The 17603-nt window shown below is 43.4% G+C and overlaps 1 protein-coding gene and 1 long non-coding RNA gene across 3 annotated transcripts in view; one reads left to right on the top strand and one right to left on the bottom strand.

The window, feature by feature from the left end:
• Positions 1–17603, top strand: part of DARS2 (aspartyl-tRNA synthetase 2, mitochondrial) — a 30442-nt gene that overhangs the window by 3202 nt on the left and 9637 nt on the right. For both annotated transcript variants that reach the window (XR_014565545.1, XM_083743860.1), the window contains exons 2-9: positions 1014–1113; positions 1764–1830; positions 3321–3422; positions 6546–6641; positions 7750–7873; positions 8126–8172; positions 10283–10389; positions 11174–11243. Coding sequence is in view for 1 of the 2 variants with exons in the window: in XM_083743860.1 (XP_083599986.1) it covers positions 1014–1113; positions 1764–1830; positions 3321–3422; positions 6546–6641; positions 7750–7873; positions 8126–8172; positions 10283–10389; positions 11174–11243 (713 nt within the window). In the remaining variant the exon portion in view is untranslated. The remainder of the gene's footprint in view (positions 1–1013; positions 1114–1763; positions 1831–3320; positions 3423–6545; positions 6642–7749; positions 7874–8125; positions 8173–10282; positions 10390–11173; positions 11244–17603) is intronic.
• Positions 11711–17596, bottom strand: LOC310846924. The gene is made up of 2 exons (XR_014565630.1): positions 17416–17596; positions 11711–12325 (listed from the first exon to the last, which is right to left on the bottom strand). It is a non-coding gene; the product is annotated as an uncharacterized lncRNA (long non-coding RNA).

Genomic DNA, 17603 nt, shown 5'->3' with positions numbered 1-17603 from the left:
CTATTTAGATGATCATTGTATCTGACAGGGTTTTAATGCTCGAAAGCTTCTGCTGCAATAAATGTGTTTTAGGGTACCACAAGATGATGGTGTTGATAATTGCAACAATTAGTATAAAGCTTCAACTTCTCAGACCAGCCAAAATTTGAAACCCCATAACTTTAAATAATGTCTTGAAAATCTTGTTGATAGTGTTTGGAATCTAGTGTTGCATATCCTGTGTTTAATGGAAGATGCAGGATCTTCTGGTTGAGGAAAAATAGTGTCAGCACAACTCTAGCTAGAGCTGCCCCCTAAAGGTTATAATTGTGCACAAACCTGCTTAAATTAATGGGCCAAATTCTCCATAGGATTAGTTTGTAGTCATGCAAACAAAATGGAATACCCAGGATGTTCTAAATGTATTTCCTCTAGCTCCTACTGACTGCTCTTGAAGAGTTTTTCTCACTATGAGCTCTTTCAAGATGCCTCATAGAATGAATTGCTACTTTTTTGCTAGGAAGCTTCACTATGTCTCTGAGCAGTGCTCCTTCATTACATAAGCTTTTGCCCATTGTTTGGCTCTTTCACACTAATGAAACTGGGATGCTTCTGTTAAAGAACACTGGAACAAGGGAATGGTTGTGCCTTTAAGCTGTAGCTAGTCAAGTAGTTTTGCGGAACCCCAAGTAAGGAATTTAAACCACTGGCCAGTCCAGTTTGGGCACTGTAAAATCAGTGGGGAAACTGATGAGCAATATCTATGTAAAATGACTAATGACATTAAATGTTATCTAGCTACCTTGTGCAATTTGTTAATTCTTTACATCATTTATACAATATCCACCCTAGTAAGCCTTATTGAACTCACTGGAACTTACTTTTGAGTAGACATATATAGGATTGCGCTTTTAATATTCATGCCCATAACTGACATCTCTATAACTTGTTTTGATGTATGTTATACTGTGTTGAAAATGCATTACCTTTCTTATGAATGTAATTAAATATAATTGTTTTTTTCTCTATACAAGATGTCAATAGTTTTGTTTCCCGGACCAAAACTTGTGGGGAATTGCGCTCTGCTCATGTAGGTCAGGAGGTCACTCTGTGTGGATGGATTCAATATCAGAGGTAAATAAAAGCATCCAGGATTGTTAGATTGAAGGTGTTATGGCAAACCTTATGTTGGCTAACAGCATTAGAATTGCTTTCCAGAGTCAAAATTAGGGTTCATCTATTCTAGTATCTCTTCTGTGAACTGAAAAAATTATTGAAGTGTTCTAAATAGATGAGACTTAAGTACCAGTTCCCACATTGTTAACCTTAGCCAAGCACTATTGGAGGAAACTGATTTTCTGGACCCATTTCTGCTGATTCTACTTGATCTCTTGATGGCTTTCAATATCCTTTTTGTACCTACAGGAGTCTGTTAGGTTTCTAGCTAGTGGTTTCACTCCAACTTGAATGGTCAGTTCTGAAAGAGGAGAGTGTGCTTGTGGGATATAGCATGTTTGGGACTCACTCTTTGGGAGAAGGTCCTAGCATAGCCTTTCCCCTGATTTTCTGAAGTTCAATATGCAGAGATTTCTGTTCTCTTAGACATGAGCATGAAGTAGTAGCCTCAGGAACTCTGTATTATATTATTTATCTGCTTATGTAATTTATGTAATAAATTATATTATTTATCTGCTTATGTAAACTGACCTCATTTAAGCTTTCTCTAATGTAGAGGTTTTACCTGAAGTGTTATAAACATTTCTGTTTGTGTCTCCTGTGATTAGACAGCAGCAGTTTGTGGTTTTGAGAGACTTCCAAGGACTCACCCAGATTATCATACCTCAGGATGAGGTGAGCTATCAAGGCTTGCTTCTGCAGTTGCACTGGTTAAATGATTTACTGTCGTCTGTCATGTTGCCCACCAAGCATTGCAATTATTCAAACATAACACATTGCAGGCATTGTGATTCTGAATATGTAACAGCAAACTTGATTTCCCATAACTACTTCTGATCATTTACAAGTGGACATACGATAAATAGATGTTCATTCTGTGTGACTACACACAAGATTTATCAATGAATATACAATCATAATGCCAGTTACAGATAGGTAGCCGTGTTGGTCTGCCATAGTCAAAACAAAAAAAATTCCTTCCAGTAGCACCTTAAAGACCAACTAAGTCGTGTGCTTTCGAAAGCTCATACCAAGAACTGACTTAGTTGGTCTTTAAGGTGCTACTGGAAGGAATTTTTTTTGTTTTATACAATCATAAGTAGGTTATTTTTGCTTATATTCTGTGCTCATTTTAAAAGAAAAGTATTATCATTGGTGCCCTTATTGGTGTTATGAATACACTTAAACACATAAACAGTGCCTGAAAAGGGCTTTGGGATTCTTGTATTGTTTTTTATTTGTATATTATATTGTGTTAAAGTTCAAATTCTATGAAATGTATAAGCATTAAAAGAAGCAATAAATTACAGTGGTACCTCGGGTTACGTACTTAATTCATTCTGGAGGTCCGTTCTTAACCTGAAACTGTTCTTAACCTGAAGCACCACTTTAGCTAATGGGGCCTCCCGCTGCCAGAGCACAATTTCTGTTCTTATCCTGAAGCAAAGTTCTTAACCCGAGGTAATATTTCTGGGTTAATGGAGTCTGTAACCTGAAGCGTCTGTAACCTGAGGTACCACTGTACAATTAAAAATCGTACAACATCTAGCACAGTGTATTACAAATGCTACGGCAGGCAGAAAAACCATCTGAGCAAGGCCAGGCAGGCAGACAAACCATCAGCAAGGCCCTCAGCAACTTTCAAGTGGTCTGGGATCAGGGGAGTTGGGAACCGCTGGCCTACAAGGATAATGCAGGGAAGTGAGCTTAGCAGTAAGGTGGAGGAAGAGCAGAAGCTGAAGGGGACTTGTTTAAAGGTAGACTTCACAGTCTGCTGTTTATCTCGCCTGCCTGCCTGCCTGCCCTTTTCTTCTCATTTCAAGTAGGATAAAAGGGGGTCATTTATGCAGGCTAAGCACCCGCACAAACTACGAACCAGCTCTATGCTTACTGCCTAGGATTCTAGAAAGGAGTGCTGGACTAGGTGGGATTTGATCTGATTCAGCAAATCACTTCTTATAATCTTAAGATAGAATTCATCAGCAGGATAATTCATTCTTGCTTGTGAATTTGTGGGCTGTGCAAATTCTGCTTTGGCAGAGGAGCCTAATATTAGACTGCAATACTGAAATTGGCCCACTACTAAGGTAGCTCATTAGTTCTAAATCTGTGCTCCTAAATGATGTACCTGTGCAATCTTATGTGTTGTTTCTGTCTTTCTGCAGGCAGCTTCCCATTTGAGAAAGATCTTGTATGACACTCCAGTTGAATCTGTAGTGAGGCTGACTGGAACTGTTGTCCCCCGGCCTCCAGGACAGACAAACCCTGTGAGTACTTTAAGGAGAATCTCCCTCTAATTTTATCTCAGTGTAACTTGGCCACTTCAAGACACTGCAAACTGTTTCCCGAAAGCTGAAATGTCTCCTCACATGTGACACAGTGTTTGGGTTTGGGAAGTGTGGGTCTGGATTTGTATTGCTTTGCCATTTACTGCTATTATATTTGATAAAGACCTGGCCAATATATTGATATATCGCCCAGGATCAGTATGAGGAGCAGACTGCGATGTCTGCTTCACTCAGCGGTATATTGCTGGTGAAACTGCCGCAGCTCCTGAGTACCTCTGCTAGCAGCAGTGCTTTTTTTCTAAAAAAAAAAAGTTTAGGGGTACTCTCATTTTCCTACTCTATTGAAATACTGCTCCTCAGTGAGGCCAAACTTAGATTCACAAAATGTTTAGGGGTATGCGTGTCTGCTAGAGTTCCTTCCTCCAGCGGCACTGCTAGCAGAGGGACTCAGGAGCAGTGAGTGAAATATATTGCTGAGTCAAACCGCCATCACACTCTGCCCTCATACGATGCGCCGATACAGCTTGTTCCTCCCTCTGCATCTTTAAGCTACTCGACTGAGGAGTGTGAAGCTGTCCTTACCTCAGCCAAGCAGTTAAAAAGGAGCCCTCAGCCCAGCGCTGGTTCCCATTAGCCGGTGGCAGGGTAGGGGCTCCTTGAAACTGCTCAGCTGAGGGTGAGTGTGCTTGCAGTGGCGAAGCTGCATGCTCTGACACTGGGGGTGGAAAGCAGGTGGGGGCGTGGCGGGTGTCCTGGCGCCCGGCACAGTGGGGAGGTACGCGACGTGTGGCTGGGGGGGGGCAGCCGCAATGGTACTCTCCTCCCTGATGGTGCCAAGGGTGGCGTGCTCCACCCCGCCCCCCTTTCCTCCTCCATTTCGCGCTTGGTACTCCCCGCAGCGAGCAGTTAAAGGAGCCCCAATGCTCTGTCCACTCGCCCTTGAATGGGGGAAGCGCTGGCACTGTCTCAGCTGGGTTGTCCCAACCAGTGAGCACCTGGATGAAACCGCCTCAGTTCTCGGGGTGACAGCTGAGGCATTCACAAGGTGCTTTGTGGGCAGAGGCCAATGCAGCTGGTTTTTTTCAACAGTATATCGGCAAACTGTGATGTTTGATTGGCGATGCACTGTGATGTTGAAAAGCTTATATCGCCCAGCCCTAATTTGATAATAAAGGGCTGTAACCTCCTGACTTCAGCCTCACCTGAAGTTTCTGGTCTTGCTTGCTAAAAGTAGGCTGCCCCATTTCCACTTGCCCCAGCGAGTGTAACTGCCATCATCTGGTCAGCGTGATGAATAGCCAGTATTTGCCCAAACCTGGAGCTGCAGAGGTGGGCAAGTATTGCCCTGGCGGTTACATAGCAACCCCCATTCCCTCAATGACAACAGCAAGGTTGAGAGGAAGGCTGGGGGATCTTTGCGTCTGTGTGACTTTCATCCCGACCTTCCTTCAGATCTTTCATCGAAACCCACCTTTCCCACGACCTTTGCTTGGCTTAGCCCCCTGGCTCCCGTATCTGCCTGCAGCCCAGCTTATCACATGCAGCTGAAACAGTCACATATTTTTTCTATGCTAACTAATGCTTCCACTTCCCTCCCCTTTCTCTGTTTCCCCTATGTTGCATTTTAGATTGCAAGTTCCTTGGCACAGAGATCTGCCTTCGGGTCCTGTGCACTGTGCCTTGCACCTTGATGGCACTATAGAAATGATTAATAATAATGCTTAAAATAAGCCATGCAGGACCAAAGTGGCTAGGATTATTTTTCCTGCTAAAACCAATTTCTGCCTTCCCTTCCCACCCCCAGTGGGAAGGAGACAGGTGGAAGAATTAATTGTCATTCTAAAGCAAAAGTTCCCAAACTTATTTGGCCTACCACATTGCCCCCTGGAAATCTACCTTCTTTAAGTGAACAGAAAGTTGCAGTGACAAATTTGTGTTCTTTTATATACTGTATCTATATTTCTACTCACACCCTACAACATAGTAAAGAAAGATGTTGTAAATAAAACACCTTGAGGCTTGAAATTATAATTTTTTTTTATTATAATCAACCGTAGTAACATTCACATTACAGAAAATTAAGATAATGAAGGATAATATTAAAATAAAAATTATGTATAACATTAAAAATAATCCTAACGAAAAGGATGAACCTGGTGTGCTGCTATCAATTTATTAATGTTTGGTTCTCATTTTTGTCAGCAGCATTCTTAAATCACTATGATTAGTTATTTGTAGTCAATTTGTTTTTTTAGTTAACTGATTTGCTTGCCACTGGCCAAATAGAGAGGCAAGCTGTGATCCACTTTCTGGGTCTGGGTGAAGACAAAGAAGGTTCACTTAAGCCCAGGAAATCCCCTCACTTCCAGCACCAGATCCGGGGGGGGGGGCGGGTATCACTGTCCCCCAACGGCGCCCGACCTGGCAGTAGGTGTCGCTTCACAACCGATAAAACATGTATGAACGGTTTTTCAAAATTTTCTTCTTTCTTTATGCTTCCACTGCCCCCTTAGTTTTATTCAGTGCCCCCCAATTGCACCCAAGGCTACTACCACTCCCCTGGATCATTCCAGTGCTCCCCACCACCCGGGGGTGGTATCACCCACTTTGGGAAAGACTGTTCTAAAGTGAATGTTCTGTCGACGCAAGGATTTCAGCTATTCTCTTCCGCATGCTGTTTTGGGGGTTCATCCAACATCCCCCACATGAGTCAGGGAGCTCTGTTGTGCTAGCAGAAGTTTTTGTGTTGGCTTCTGCTAGTGGGATTAATTAGTTGAATCTGGCCCAGTGGTGACTGGGAGCTTGAAGCCTGCCTTGGCCTTTCTCATCCAGCTGAACTGCAGGAGGTGAGGCCTGTTGGCTTGTCTCTGTGCTGGCCGTGTGGTTTAAGCCCAGGCAAGCCTCCATCTTCAAAATGGAGAAGAGAAGTTTGTCTTTCCATTGGATAGGCTTAATGAGACAAAAAATAAAAAATAAACCAACAGGAAACATTCCAGTAAAATAATAAAGTATAGCACAATTGCAGATAGCTATTGGTCCATCATCTCAGAGATGTATGTAAAAATAGTGGTGGTTATTTTTCTCTTTCTTGTTCATTTTTAGAGATTGCCTACAGGTGATATTGAAGTTAAGGTGAAAACAGTAGAGATTCTGAACTCCTGTAAGAAACTTCCTTTTGAAATAAAAGACTTTGCCAAGGTGATTTTCTCTTTATTTCTGTGTGGTTGGCTGTTTGGTACAAAGCATATTTGAAATTCTTGGGTGACCTTGTTCTTCCAACCTTCCACCGGTCCAGTCTTGTAGAAAGAAGGTTTGGGAAGAAGTGTGTGTTGATGATGTACAGTTCCAATTAACAGCTTTGGGGAAATGCTCCATAATTTGTCTTCAACTGAAAAGAACGATTAGCGACAGCTGGAGAGCAAAGGAAATATGTGAGAATGATTATCAGGCTTCAGAAATACTTCCATGACCTTATGATCATGTGGTGGAATGCCTTCCTTACTGAAATTCAAGAGGCTGCATCACTACAGTGGAGGCTCGGGTTGCGAATGTTTTCTGTGCGGGATGCACGTTCGCAACCCACAGTGGCGCATCTGCGCATGCACGGGTTGCGATTCAGCACTTCTGTGCATGTTCGACCCCCAAAACCAAAATATTATGCAAAATTTGATTATCTTCATCACGTATATATAAAAAGGCTAATTGAAAAGAAGGTAATACATCCATTTAAGATCTTATCAATGTCTCTGTATAATGTTGCCCAGATTTCTTGAACTCCAGTACAGCTGCACCCTAGGAAGAGATGCAATCCAATTTCTGAACATCCCCTCCACCACCTTAGAAGTGGAGATGAATTTATATACAAGAGTCTTCTAGGAGTCTTGTACTGCTTATGAATCAACTTTAATGACAGTTCTTTATGTTTGGCTGATATATTATGAGAAGAATGTTTTGTTTCCCACATGGCTAAGTATTTTCAGTTATGTCACATTCTAACTCAGTGTTCCAGGACATTCTTAAACCCGTTTGGTGTCTGGGTTCATATTTGAGCAAAATTTTATAAATATTTGAGATTATACCTTTTGAATAGTGTGAAAAAATAAGAATTAACTTTGCAAAATGGGAAAAATTACATATGGGAGAGGTCTGAAACATTTTGCTGTGAAGAAAAGCACTAATTTGTTGCCATTTAGCTATGTGATGTGGATGTTTCCTAATTTCTTTTTAATTTCCTTTCCCCCATAGGCTTCCCATTCATGTACTTACTTGTTTTTTCTTCTGACCTACAACCCCTTCCCCTTCTCAGAAAGCCGAGGCCTTGCGAATGCAGTATCGCTATTTGGACCTGCGGAGCGCCCAGATGCAGTACAACCTACGAATGAGGTCCCAGGTGGTGATGAGAATGCGGGAATACCTCTGCAATCGTCATGGTGAGAGAAGTGCAGAGAAGTGGACAGGAGGTGTAGTTCAGTGGTAGAGAACCCACTTTGGGTCTCTGACTCATTCCTTGACAGGCCTGGGAATATCCCCTGCCTGAAACTGACAGTACCATTGACAGTAGATGGACCAGTGGTCTGACCTGGTTTCAGGCAACTTCCTTTGTAACTCATAACAGCATTTTAGTAATGCCTTTTCTTTTCTCCTTTTACACAATAACAAGTGATATATGAAATATGTTTTAGGCTTTGTGGATGTGGAAACGCCAACACTATTCAAGAAGACACCAGGGGCAAGTATTTTCTTTGTGTATATTGCTTTGTAAAAGTTTCTGATTGTTCGATTCAGAAAGAATTTCCCTCACAGTGGGAGGATGAAGACAGCCATTACTCTTTCAGAGTGTCAGATATTATTTGAAGCCACTGTCTCTGCCCTCAAAACAAATATTTTTTCTCTCAATCCTGAGTTCTGAAAAAGAGGATGAGTTCTGGAAGGAGGCCGTTGGTATGCTAGCAGAAATTTGAATTTTAACAAGGGAAGAAGAGAAAAAGCAAGCAAGTCCGAGTTCAGGTTCTGGTCAGGTAATCTCAGGCAAGACATGGATCAGTTTGCATAAAGCAATATTCCCTGCCTGACATCCTCTAGATGTTTTGAACTACAACCCCCGTTATCCCCAACCATTAACCCTGCTGGCTGGGGCTGACAGGAATTGTGGTCCAAAACATCTGGAGGGGAGCAGGTTGGGGGGAAGTTGTCATAAGGCAAGGACAAGCAGATTAGAGGTCAGATTCTTACAAGGTAAAGCAAGTAGCACCCTGGAGAGCTGCATCTGAAGCTCAGACTGAGCAGGCTCCAGTGTTGCTTTCAAGCAAACCCAGACTGAGCCTTCTTCAGGGGTACAACTCCGTCTGAGTGGCTAGCTGCACCTTCAGTCTTGTCTCCAGGAGATGTGGAATTGAATCTCAAAGAATCATAGAATTGTAGAGTTGAAAGGGGACCCCAAGAGTCATCTAAGTTCAATCCTTTGCAATGCAGGAATAGAACTAATAGCACTAATAAAACTGGACATCATAGTTTAAGAATAGATGTAAGGGTCCAATACATGTTGAGGGGGGGCCTTCCCTTCAATATTCCCATGACAGCTGTTTTGCTGTATTCGTACTGTTGTTGGTGACTGTCCTGAACATCACTTGTTGAAAAAAACAAGTTACAGGGTTTAACTTAATAACTAATAGGTTAAAGCTTAGCTCTATTTTAGGTATTTCTGTTAGATCAAGGGCCTCCTGTATGGTGGGTGGGAGGAACTGTGTGTATAAAGTTGAATCATGTTTACGTTATTTTTTAGTTGCTGGTTTTCTTAGCATTGTTTTATAGATTGTGATTGTTTTACTGGTGATATTTATTAATTATATGTTTTCTGCTGTACTTGTGATGTTCCATTAGGTTATTATTATTTATTTTTGCAAGGCACATTGGGGTTGGTTTGAGTGGAAAGCAGCTTAGAAATACAATCACTCAATCCCGGGGGGGTCATGACACTTGCTTTGTGAAGGGATGATTCAGTGGATTGTGGGAGTTTTGTGCCTCTGGCCTCAACTCCCATGGTGTGTGGCTCCCACTGCCATCTGAAGTGGGGAAGCCTCTAGGAGTGCTTCAGACCATGGATCTATGATTGTGCAGGGTTTCAGGAGCCAGGGAAACTTACACGCATAGTGCTCCCTGCCTTAGGTGCCCCATGCTAATGTGTAGATGGGGGTCGGATGGAGCCAGATGCCGTGCAGTGCCCCTTCAGGCAAGTGTGCATGAACTTTCAGGCTGAATCAAAGAGAAGCCTAGTCGCCTTCTCATGCTGAATGTATTACAACTTTGAGCAACACCGATGCAACAGCAGTCTCCCAGATCACCAGTCTCCCATTTCTTCTCCACCACTAAACAGTTTTAGTTTATTGTTTGTTATTTAATTTTTAAAAGGTGAACTGTAAATATGTGTAAGCTTCTGAAAAGAGGACGTGAACATCCCACCTAACTTGCAAGGGGGGAGCTGAAACTAAGGTTAACATGTTTATCAGGTCAGATTGTTTGGTGCCAATAGATGTGAAACTGGGTTCTAAGGGCAGAAGAAGAACCTGCTCGACCATTGCAAATAAAGACTACATGTTTATTTGCCTCTGGTGTGTTTTAGGAACCCACATTAGTACTGACAATTAGTATTACTGCATGGCAACAACTGTGACATGCAGGAGACATGATTTGGGTTTGGTGGGCAAAGCGCATTAGTGGGTTTCCATTTCCAAGGTAAATGCTGTGGGAGAGTGTTGAATCTTTCAAAGGAAGCTTGGTGGAGGCAAAAAATATTTGAAGTCACTGCAATTCCTGCTGTTCTATCCTTCTTTTAATACCAGGGTGCAAAGGAATTTGTGGTGCCCTCACGAGAGGCTGGGAAGTTTTACTCACTGCCCCAGAGTCCTCAGCAGTTTAAGCAGCTATTGATGGTAGGAGGCCTGGACAGGTGAGTTTCTTGGGAACCTCCTGGTAAAAGGAATGTTACACGAGTGTCTCCTCCTACATCGGGAATGGAAACCCTGTTCCCTAGAGTGGGATGGGGGTTGGGCAGCAGAGGTAACTTGTCACAGAAACTGACACCACTCTAATAAGAAGAATAGGGTTCACAATAAAGTTGGCATTGTCTAGTACCTGAGGACAAGCCATTGCAAATCTGCTCAGCAGGAGTGCATTCTCATGGTGCTTTGGCAAGGTAAAGGGTAAAGGTAAAGGACCCCTGGACAAAAGGGCCCTTGCTCATAGCAATGTGAGACCCCCCCCCTGCTGTCTCCTGAGTTGGTGGAGCAGTTGCACTGCTGAGTTGTAAGGCAAACAGAAGCAGCAGTAGAGACACAAACTTCAGCGGTGTGGCAGAGAATCTCCTTTTCTTTTCTCTTCTCCTCCCCTAGCTTCCTCTGGCAGTGCAGAGGAATTGTTCTGTAGACAGGTCAGTGGTGACACCAAATTAGGACTTGACAGGTAATCAAGCCAAAGTGTGTGGAGAACTGAGTACTGGTTCAGCGGTCATGAAAAATACTCACTCGGGCATAAACCATAACAATAAACCTCCTTCCTCTGACCACTGATTATTCCTTCTCTTCTGTGTCCACTAGCTTTGTGCTAGTTATCATAGCCACTACTCAAGCAGCTCTTTCCTTCTGCCTGCCGCTGGTGAATGTCTTTAGAAAAAATGCTATTAATACTTTGTAAGCAGAATTGGTGACAGTGGTGACCTTCAATTCCAATGGCAGGTACTTCCAAGTAGCCCGCTGCTATCGAGATGAAGGTTCCAAGCCAGACAGGCAGCCTGAATTCACTCAGGTAATTTATATCCTTTGCTATGTATTTTTTACAATTTGATGTAAGATTTAAAAGCTCTAAGGAAATCTTGGACACGTGATCGGCACAACTTGTACAGCAGGTACCAGACATGATCTTTTTGTAACATAAAGTGTCCTTTTGCTACAGTGTTTAAAACAGTAACTTCTAACATCCCAAAAACACATTAAGGACCAAATCAAAAAGTTAAGGTGTGTCAAGTGCCAATTACTGTGGGATTAGAATTTTGGCAAAATATTCCCTGGGAGCTTTTCACACCTGGGCAGATTAATTTGCTGTAAGGAAGGTTTCCTACTGTAAGCTTCAGATGCATCTGATAAAGTGGACCATAGAACCTGAAAGCTTATGCAGTAATAAATGCATTGGTCTACAATCCTATCCCCGCCAACTGTAAGAGGTGTAGTTCCTTTGAAGGGTATAAATTGTTAAAAAAAAAAAAAAAAAAAAAGTAAGTTACGACAAGGAGCAGTGACATTGAAATATTACAAACGAATCTCCAGTGCCAAATCCCCAAAGTGCAAATCCTTCAGTTTGAAATGGGTGCTGTGAACCTCAATAAATTATTGTTTTAATTTATTATCTATCCTTCACCATAACGTCCCATTATGGGCTAAAACAACTTAAAATCACAGGGTGATTTTAACAACTTAAAAACTAGGGTGGGTTGTAAAAATATACATCTCAGGTGTCAAAAGTCAGAGGTGCAACTTCAGTATTTGTTGAAAACTGTATAGTGGTTAGGTGCAAATTTACTTACTTGATTTGGGGTTCGGCAGCTGTCCCCTGCCTCTCCTGGCTACGCCCATGCCTGGAAATGAACTGGCAACCAGTGCAATTGTTTTAAAACAGATGGTATGAATTCTGAAGGGAACTCCAACCAATAATCTGGCTGCTGCACTTTGGTTCAGTTGAAATTTCTGAGTAATCTTTAGGCACAGCGCCACATAGAGCGCATTGCAATAATCCAGTCTAGAAGTTACCAGAGCATGGAGTACAGTGGTCAGTTCCCCACCCTCCAAAGGGGCTGTAACCAGTGAGCTAGCCAGAGCTGAAAAAAGGCACACCTGGTGTAGTAAAGTTAGTGTTTGTTTAGACGCTATTCCTTGGTCAAGCAACAAGAGTGAGGCCTTGTGGGTAACCAACTAGCCACAAGAACTATGGGAAATAAGTTCTGTCCCTTTAACCTCAGACTAACAGGCTCCCAGGGTGTGAGAGATTTACTATGGGAAAGGAAACTCTTGATTTAATGAAAGCTTTGACACCTGGGTCCGAAGTTATGTGCATTCTCTCAGTGATGTTATCTGCCTTAATTGCCTGAGAATGTGTACCTGCATAAACGCCAAGGAAGGGAGGAAACCCCTTTGATTTAAGTTCTGGCTCCTTAATGAGTCCAGCTGCCAGAAGTTAGATTGATTGGCCCACAAGCCGGTCATTGGAGAATTAAAAAAATAATCAGGAGTTATGATTGGTTTTGGGGTTCCGACGCTACGTGCAAATTGGGGATAAAAGATCTTGGGAATGGCTGAGAAGGCAGCACCGCCCGGCTGCTGATGTTCCAACTAGTAGCCGTCCTTTCATCCTTTGTGATGGAGAATCGGAAAAGACTCTGAATGCGGAACTTTGGAAGGACTTTAACCATTCTATCTGTCTCTTAGTTGTGAGTATGTAAGTCAGTTAGATTTTACAATGTTCTTGTTTTTCTTGCTTGTAACTTACCAAAGAAGTGCCTGCTATTTTAGCATGTTTTCTTATGTTCTTTTAAAATAATTTTTTAAAAAAGAAACAGTTTGGTTTGTGTCTCTTTCTGGGGGGAATAGCTAATTCCTAGCCTTACGCCTGGTTACTGTTGGAATTCTAGCCCGGTCAGAGGTATGTGCCTATCTATACAGGCACCGGCTGAATTCCTTAGACCTCCCTCCGGCGACTCCCGGCAGGAAAAACACGAGGTCCGTTCCGGCGATTCTTCTCAGGCTGTGAGAAAAACACACCAACTGCTTCTCCTCCTTCTCCTCCTCCCTGCATATCCCCAGGGAGGGGAATCAGACACAGACAGAAATGTTACTACATTCTTTTACTCCTGTCTTTAGCAGTCATACAGTAAAGATGTCTGCTCTCTTCAACAAACAGAGAGAAAACTCAAAACTCCACCCATGTACATCCTGTACAGGTCATATAACACACACTGAGCTCATATCCTGTGCTCAATAAGGAGAATGGACTGCCCCTTCATTTTCATGGCAACAGTCACATACTTCCTGTTTGGCTTTCCAGCCACAAGCAGCAGACTGAGCTGCTAGAGCCTTTGCTTGCTGCAGCATTGCTGCTTTAGAATAACATACTCCCCCTAAAGTATCAATGCATGCTGCGAGCAAAGCGTCATCCAGAGAAGAAGACAAACAGTTGTTATACTTATAACATTCCCCTGTTGTTTCAGTTCCACCCTTGGAACTACCCGCCACTGGTTTTACCAATGTACCTCTCTGGTTGTGTGACTTCCAAGGAATGAGTGCTTCTACATTACCTTGGTTAACAACTCTCTGTTGTGCCTTTGTCTCTGACTCAGACACAGCTTCAATTTGACCTTGGTCGTTTACAACAGCAACAGCTAAGTTAGCAAACTCTTGTGAATACCTCTTGGGTGGTACACCCTTCGTTGCTCTCTCAGACCTACGTAAGAGGTGCTGCTCTCCCTTGCTTTCTGGTTCAGCCTCTGAACTCTCTGGAGAACCAGTACTAAGCTTAATCAGTGGTTCATCCTCCTCTTCTGAGGGTCTAGTCATTATGTGAGACTTCCTCTCAATGACTGTGACAACTGAGCTGTCTGAGCTATCGCTGTCATCATCAGTACTACTGAACTCAATAAAATCAACATCAACATCATCATCAGAATCATCATCACTTCCTGTGGGAAATGTGTGAACAATCACTCTCTCCTGTTCAGAAGCACTCTCTAGAAATTTTGTGAGAATCACCTTTCCAGATTCAGACAAAATTACTCTGTAGAGACCCTTTTCATAACCCACAAAAATGCCTCTGGCATTCTTTACTCCACCCGGAGCTTCTGTCCTCACATGAGACCCAAACACCTTGAAATGGGCAACAGAAGGTTTTCTGTGGAACAGTTTCTCAAAAGGAGAACTTCCCAACTCTTTTGAAAACTTTCTCAACCACGTATAACAAAATGACATTAGCGACTCAGCCCAGTACTCATGTGACAGATGTGAACTAAGCAATTGCGCTTCCATTCCCTTTTGCAATTCTTTGTTCACCCTAACACAGACACATCTGTTCCAAGCTTCTTCGGAACTAGCAATTTTGTGTCTTATCCCTTTCTTCTTCAGGAACCTCTGGAAATCCTGTAAAAGAAAAATTGGCTTCTCATCTGTGCAAAGACAATTTATGTCAGCATCATGCATATTTTTAACCTTGTCACAAAACTCTTTAAACCTTTCTAAGGCTTCTTGCGGTCTCTCCAAAAGATAAATCCAGACAAAACCTGTAAAAGAATCAACACATATTAGGTAATATTTTGCATTGCCTCTAGAAGGTGCTATAGGACCAATCACATCAGCATACACCCGCTGAAATGCCTTGTCGACCCTCGAGGTGACCTGCTTGGCGTTCTTCTTGGCTACATCTGCAAAAGAGTTCATGTTAGAATCACAAGAATTACATTCCATGTAATCACTTTGATCAAAAGTCAACAAATACAGTCCATCTTTCTCTTTGGCAGAAAGATACAACTCTCCATCTTTGTAGATCTCGCAGTGTTGATCATCATAGGACAGTTTTAGTCCCTTCTTGGCAATCTGCGAAACGCTGAGCAGATTGTACTTCAACTCTGGAACCAAATATACATTGTTTATGGTCAAGTTCAGACTTTCAAGATACACAGTCCCAATTCCGGTGGCTTCCAGCTCTTGACCGTTGGCCTGTTGTACCGCGAAGCTTTGCTTCTTAAACGTAAAAAATAGTCCTCTGTGTCCTGTCATGTGAACTGTCGCTCCCGTGTCCAAAACGAAAGAATTCCCCACTTCTGGTGTGGCTTTTAGCGACATCAAAGCCTTTGCAGCCTTTGCCTTTGGCTTGGTGTGACCTTTGTCTGACGCCTCAGACTTTGCGGAGCTTCCCTTGGCTCCTTGCTGCTGACGTGGCTTCTTGCAGTACCGCTGAAGATGCCCAGTCTGTCCACAATTGTAGCATAGGACAACATTTAACGCTACAGCATTTTCTCCAGTAGCAACAGCAGTGGGGGTGTCAGAACTCCGTTCTTGTCTCCCCCTGTCCTTGACTTCCAGGGCAGCAAGTCTGTCCTGTTCATTCAGAACTACAGCAAAGACCCTGTCCGACGTTAGATCAGCTGCTGGGAGAGACCCCAGCTGACTGGCAACTGTTTTGTAAGTCCGATTCAGGCTGTTTATCACCATGAAGCAAAACACTTCCTCCTGCAGACGGAAATTGCGTTCCACCATCTGTTGACGCAGAAATTTCATTTCCATCAGGTGTGCTTGAACATCTCCATCAGGCGCAAGCCTCAGGTTGGTCAGCCTTTCAAAATACAGCAACGCTGAAGAACCTGCATCTCTCTGATGTGTCCTTCTCAGCGTGTCCCAAACATCTTTCGCGTGCTGTAAATGCTGTATATGAATAAGCTGAGAGTCTGACACGCACAGAATTATAGCAGTTCTGGCCTTCACATCCTGTGACTCCCAAGCACGCGTTGGTGCTGCAGGGATGGGGTTCTCAATCACCCCAAACAGTCTCTGATTCTGCAGCAAGGCCTTCATCTTAATAGACCAAGATGCATAATTGTCACTGGTCAGGAGGTCTGGAGAAGGCAGGCCTCCCCCCTTCTTGGCATCCATTTTGAGTCCTTGCATTGACTCTCAAACACAAGCCTCTAAAATCCAATAGCTGGCTTGTTTACACTCCGTGCACCTGGCAGCTATAACACTGGCCGCTTTGGAAAGTCCCTTTCCAACAGTTCCTTTGGGCCTAAGTCAAATCATAGGCTGTTTTGCCTCTCTGAGGCAAAGCCTGACTTCCAGCCCTCTCGTGAAACTGGCCTTCGTTGCTAAGCAACAGCATTCCTTCCCTTGGACAGGATTAACCACAGGAATTTTGGAATGCAGAGCTCTTCTCTCTCGGAGCTGTTTTTCCCAAACCTTGCTCCCTTGAAGCAGAGAATGAATCAACCTGCATTCACACTTCCAAGCCCGAAAATCTCATACCTGGGCTCCGTTGCTTGGCTTTCAGCTTCTTCTGGTCAGCTTCTGGCTGCAGAGAATCAGCTTTCTCACCTCAGGCCTCCATGGAGCAATGAATACAGCAGCTCTGCCACTCTTTCTGCAGACTTCCATGGATCGTAGAAACCATCCTCTGCTACCACTGTTGGAATTCTAGCCCGGTCAGAGGTATGTGCCTATCTATACAGGCACCGGCTGAATTCCTTAGACCTCCCTCCGGCGACTCCCGGCAGGAAAAACACGAGGTCCGTTCCGGCGATTCTTCTCAGGCTGTGAGAAAAACACACCAACTGCTTCTCCTCCTTCTCCTCCTCCCTGCATATCCCCAGGGAGGGGAATCAGACACAGACAGAAATGTTACTACATTCTTTTATTCCTGTCTTTAGCAGTCATACAGTAAAGATGTCTGCTCTCTTCAACAAACAGAGAGAAAACTCAAAACTCCACCCATGTACATCCTGTACAGGTCATATAACACACACTGAGCTCACATCCTGTGCTCAATAAGGAGAATGGACTGCCCCTTCGTTTTCATGGCAACAGTCACATACTTCCTGTTTGGCTTTCCAGCCACAAGCAGCAGACTGAGCTGCTAGAGCCTTTGCTTGCTGCAGCATTGCTGCTTTAGAATAACAGTTACGCTCTACCGTGTAATTTCTGTCTGCAAGTTTGTGGATACAGCTTGTGGAGTGGGGATAACTAACCATAATTGGGCACAGCCTTCTCCCTGGGTTGTGGCTCTGAGTCCCCTGGACAAAAGGGAGTGGTGACAGCCTTACCAGTTCTAGTTTGTTCTGTTTTTGTAAATGTAAACGCGCCTGCCAACCCTGCTCAAGAAACCTGGTCTGGCCGGAGAGCAAAGACAGGTGAGGGAGGGGCGAGCGGTTGGGGGCGGAAGTTTACCACACCTGGCCACTGAGCCTGGATTCAAACACCTGTATCTTTTTCAGAATTTAGTTTCCATGATACTTCTCTTGTTTCAATTAGAAAAAAACTATTTTGCAAGAGTTTTAGATACGGAAAAATAATGTTCTTATGGTGCCTTTGAATGTTACTTATCCCCCCCTTTTTTTTTCTTTAATTCCCCCTCCCTCAA

This window comes from Podarcis gaigeae, assembly GCF_964106915.1.
Source record: "Podarcis gaigeae genome assembly, chromosome: 6".
In the NCBI taxonomy this organism is placed as follows: Eukaryota; Metazoa; Chordata; class Lepidosauria; order Squamata; family Lacertidae; genus Podarcis; species Podarcis gaigeae.
Note: the sequence above shows the minus strand (reverse complement) of the source record. Positions and strands in the feature narration are given on the sequence as shown.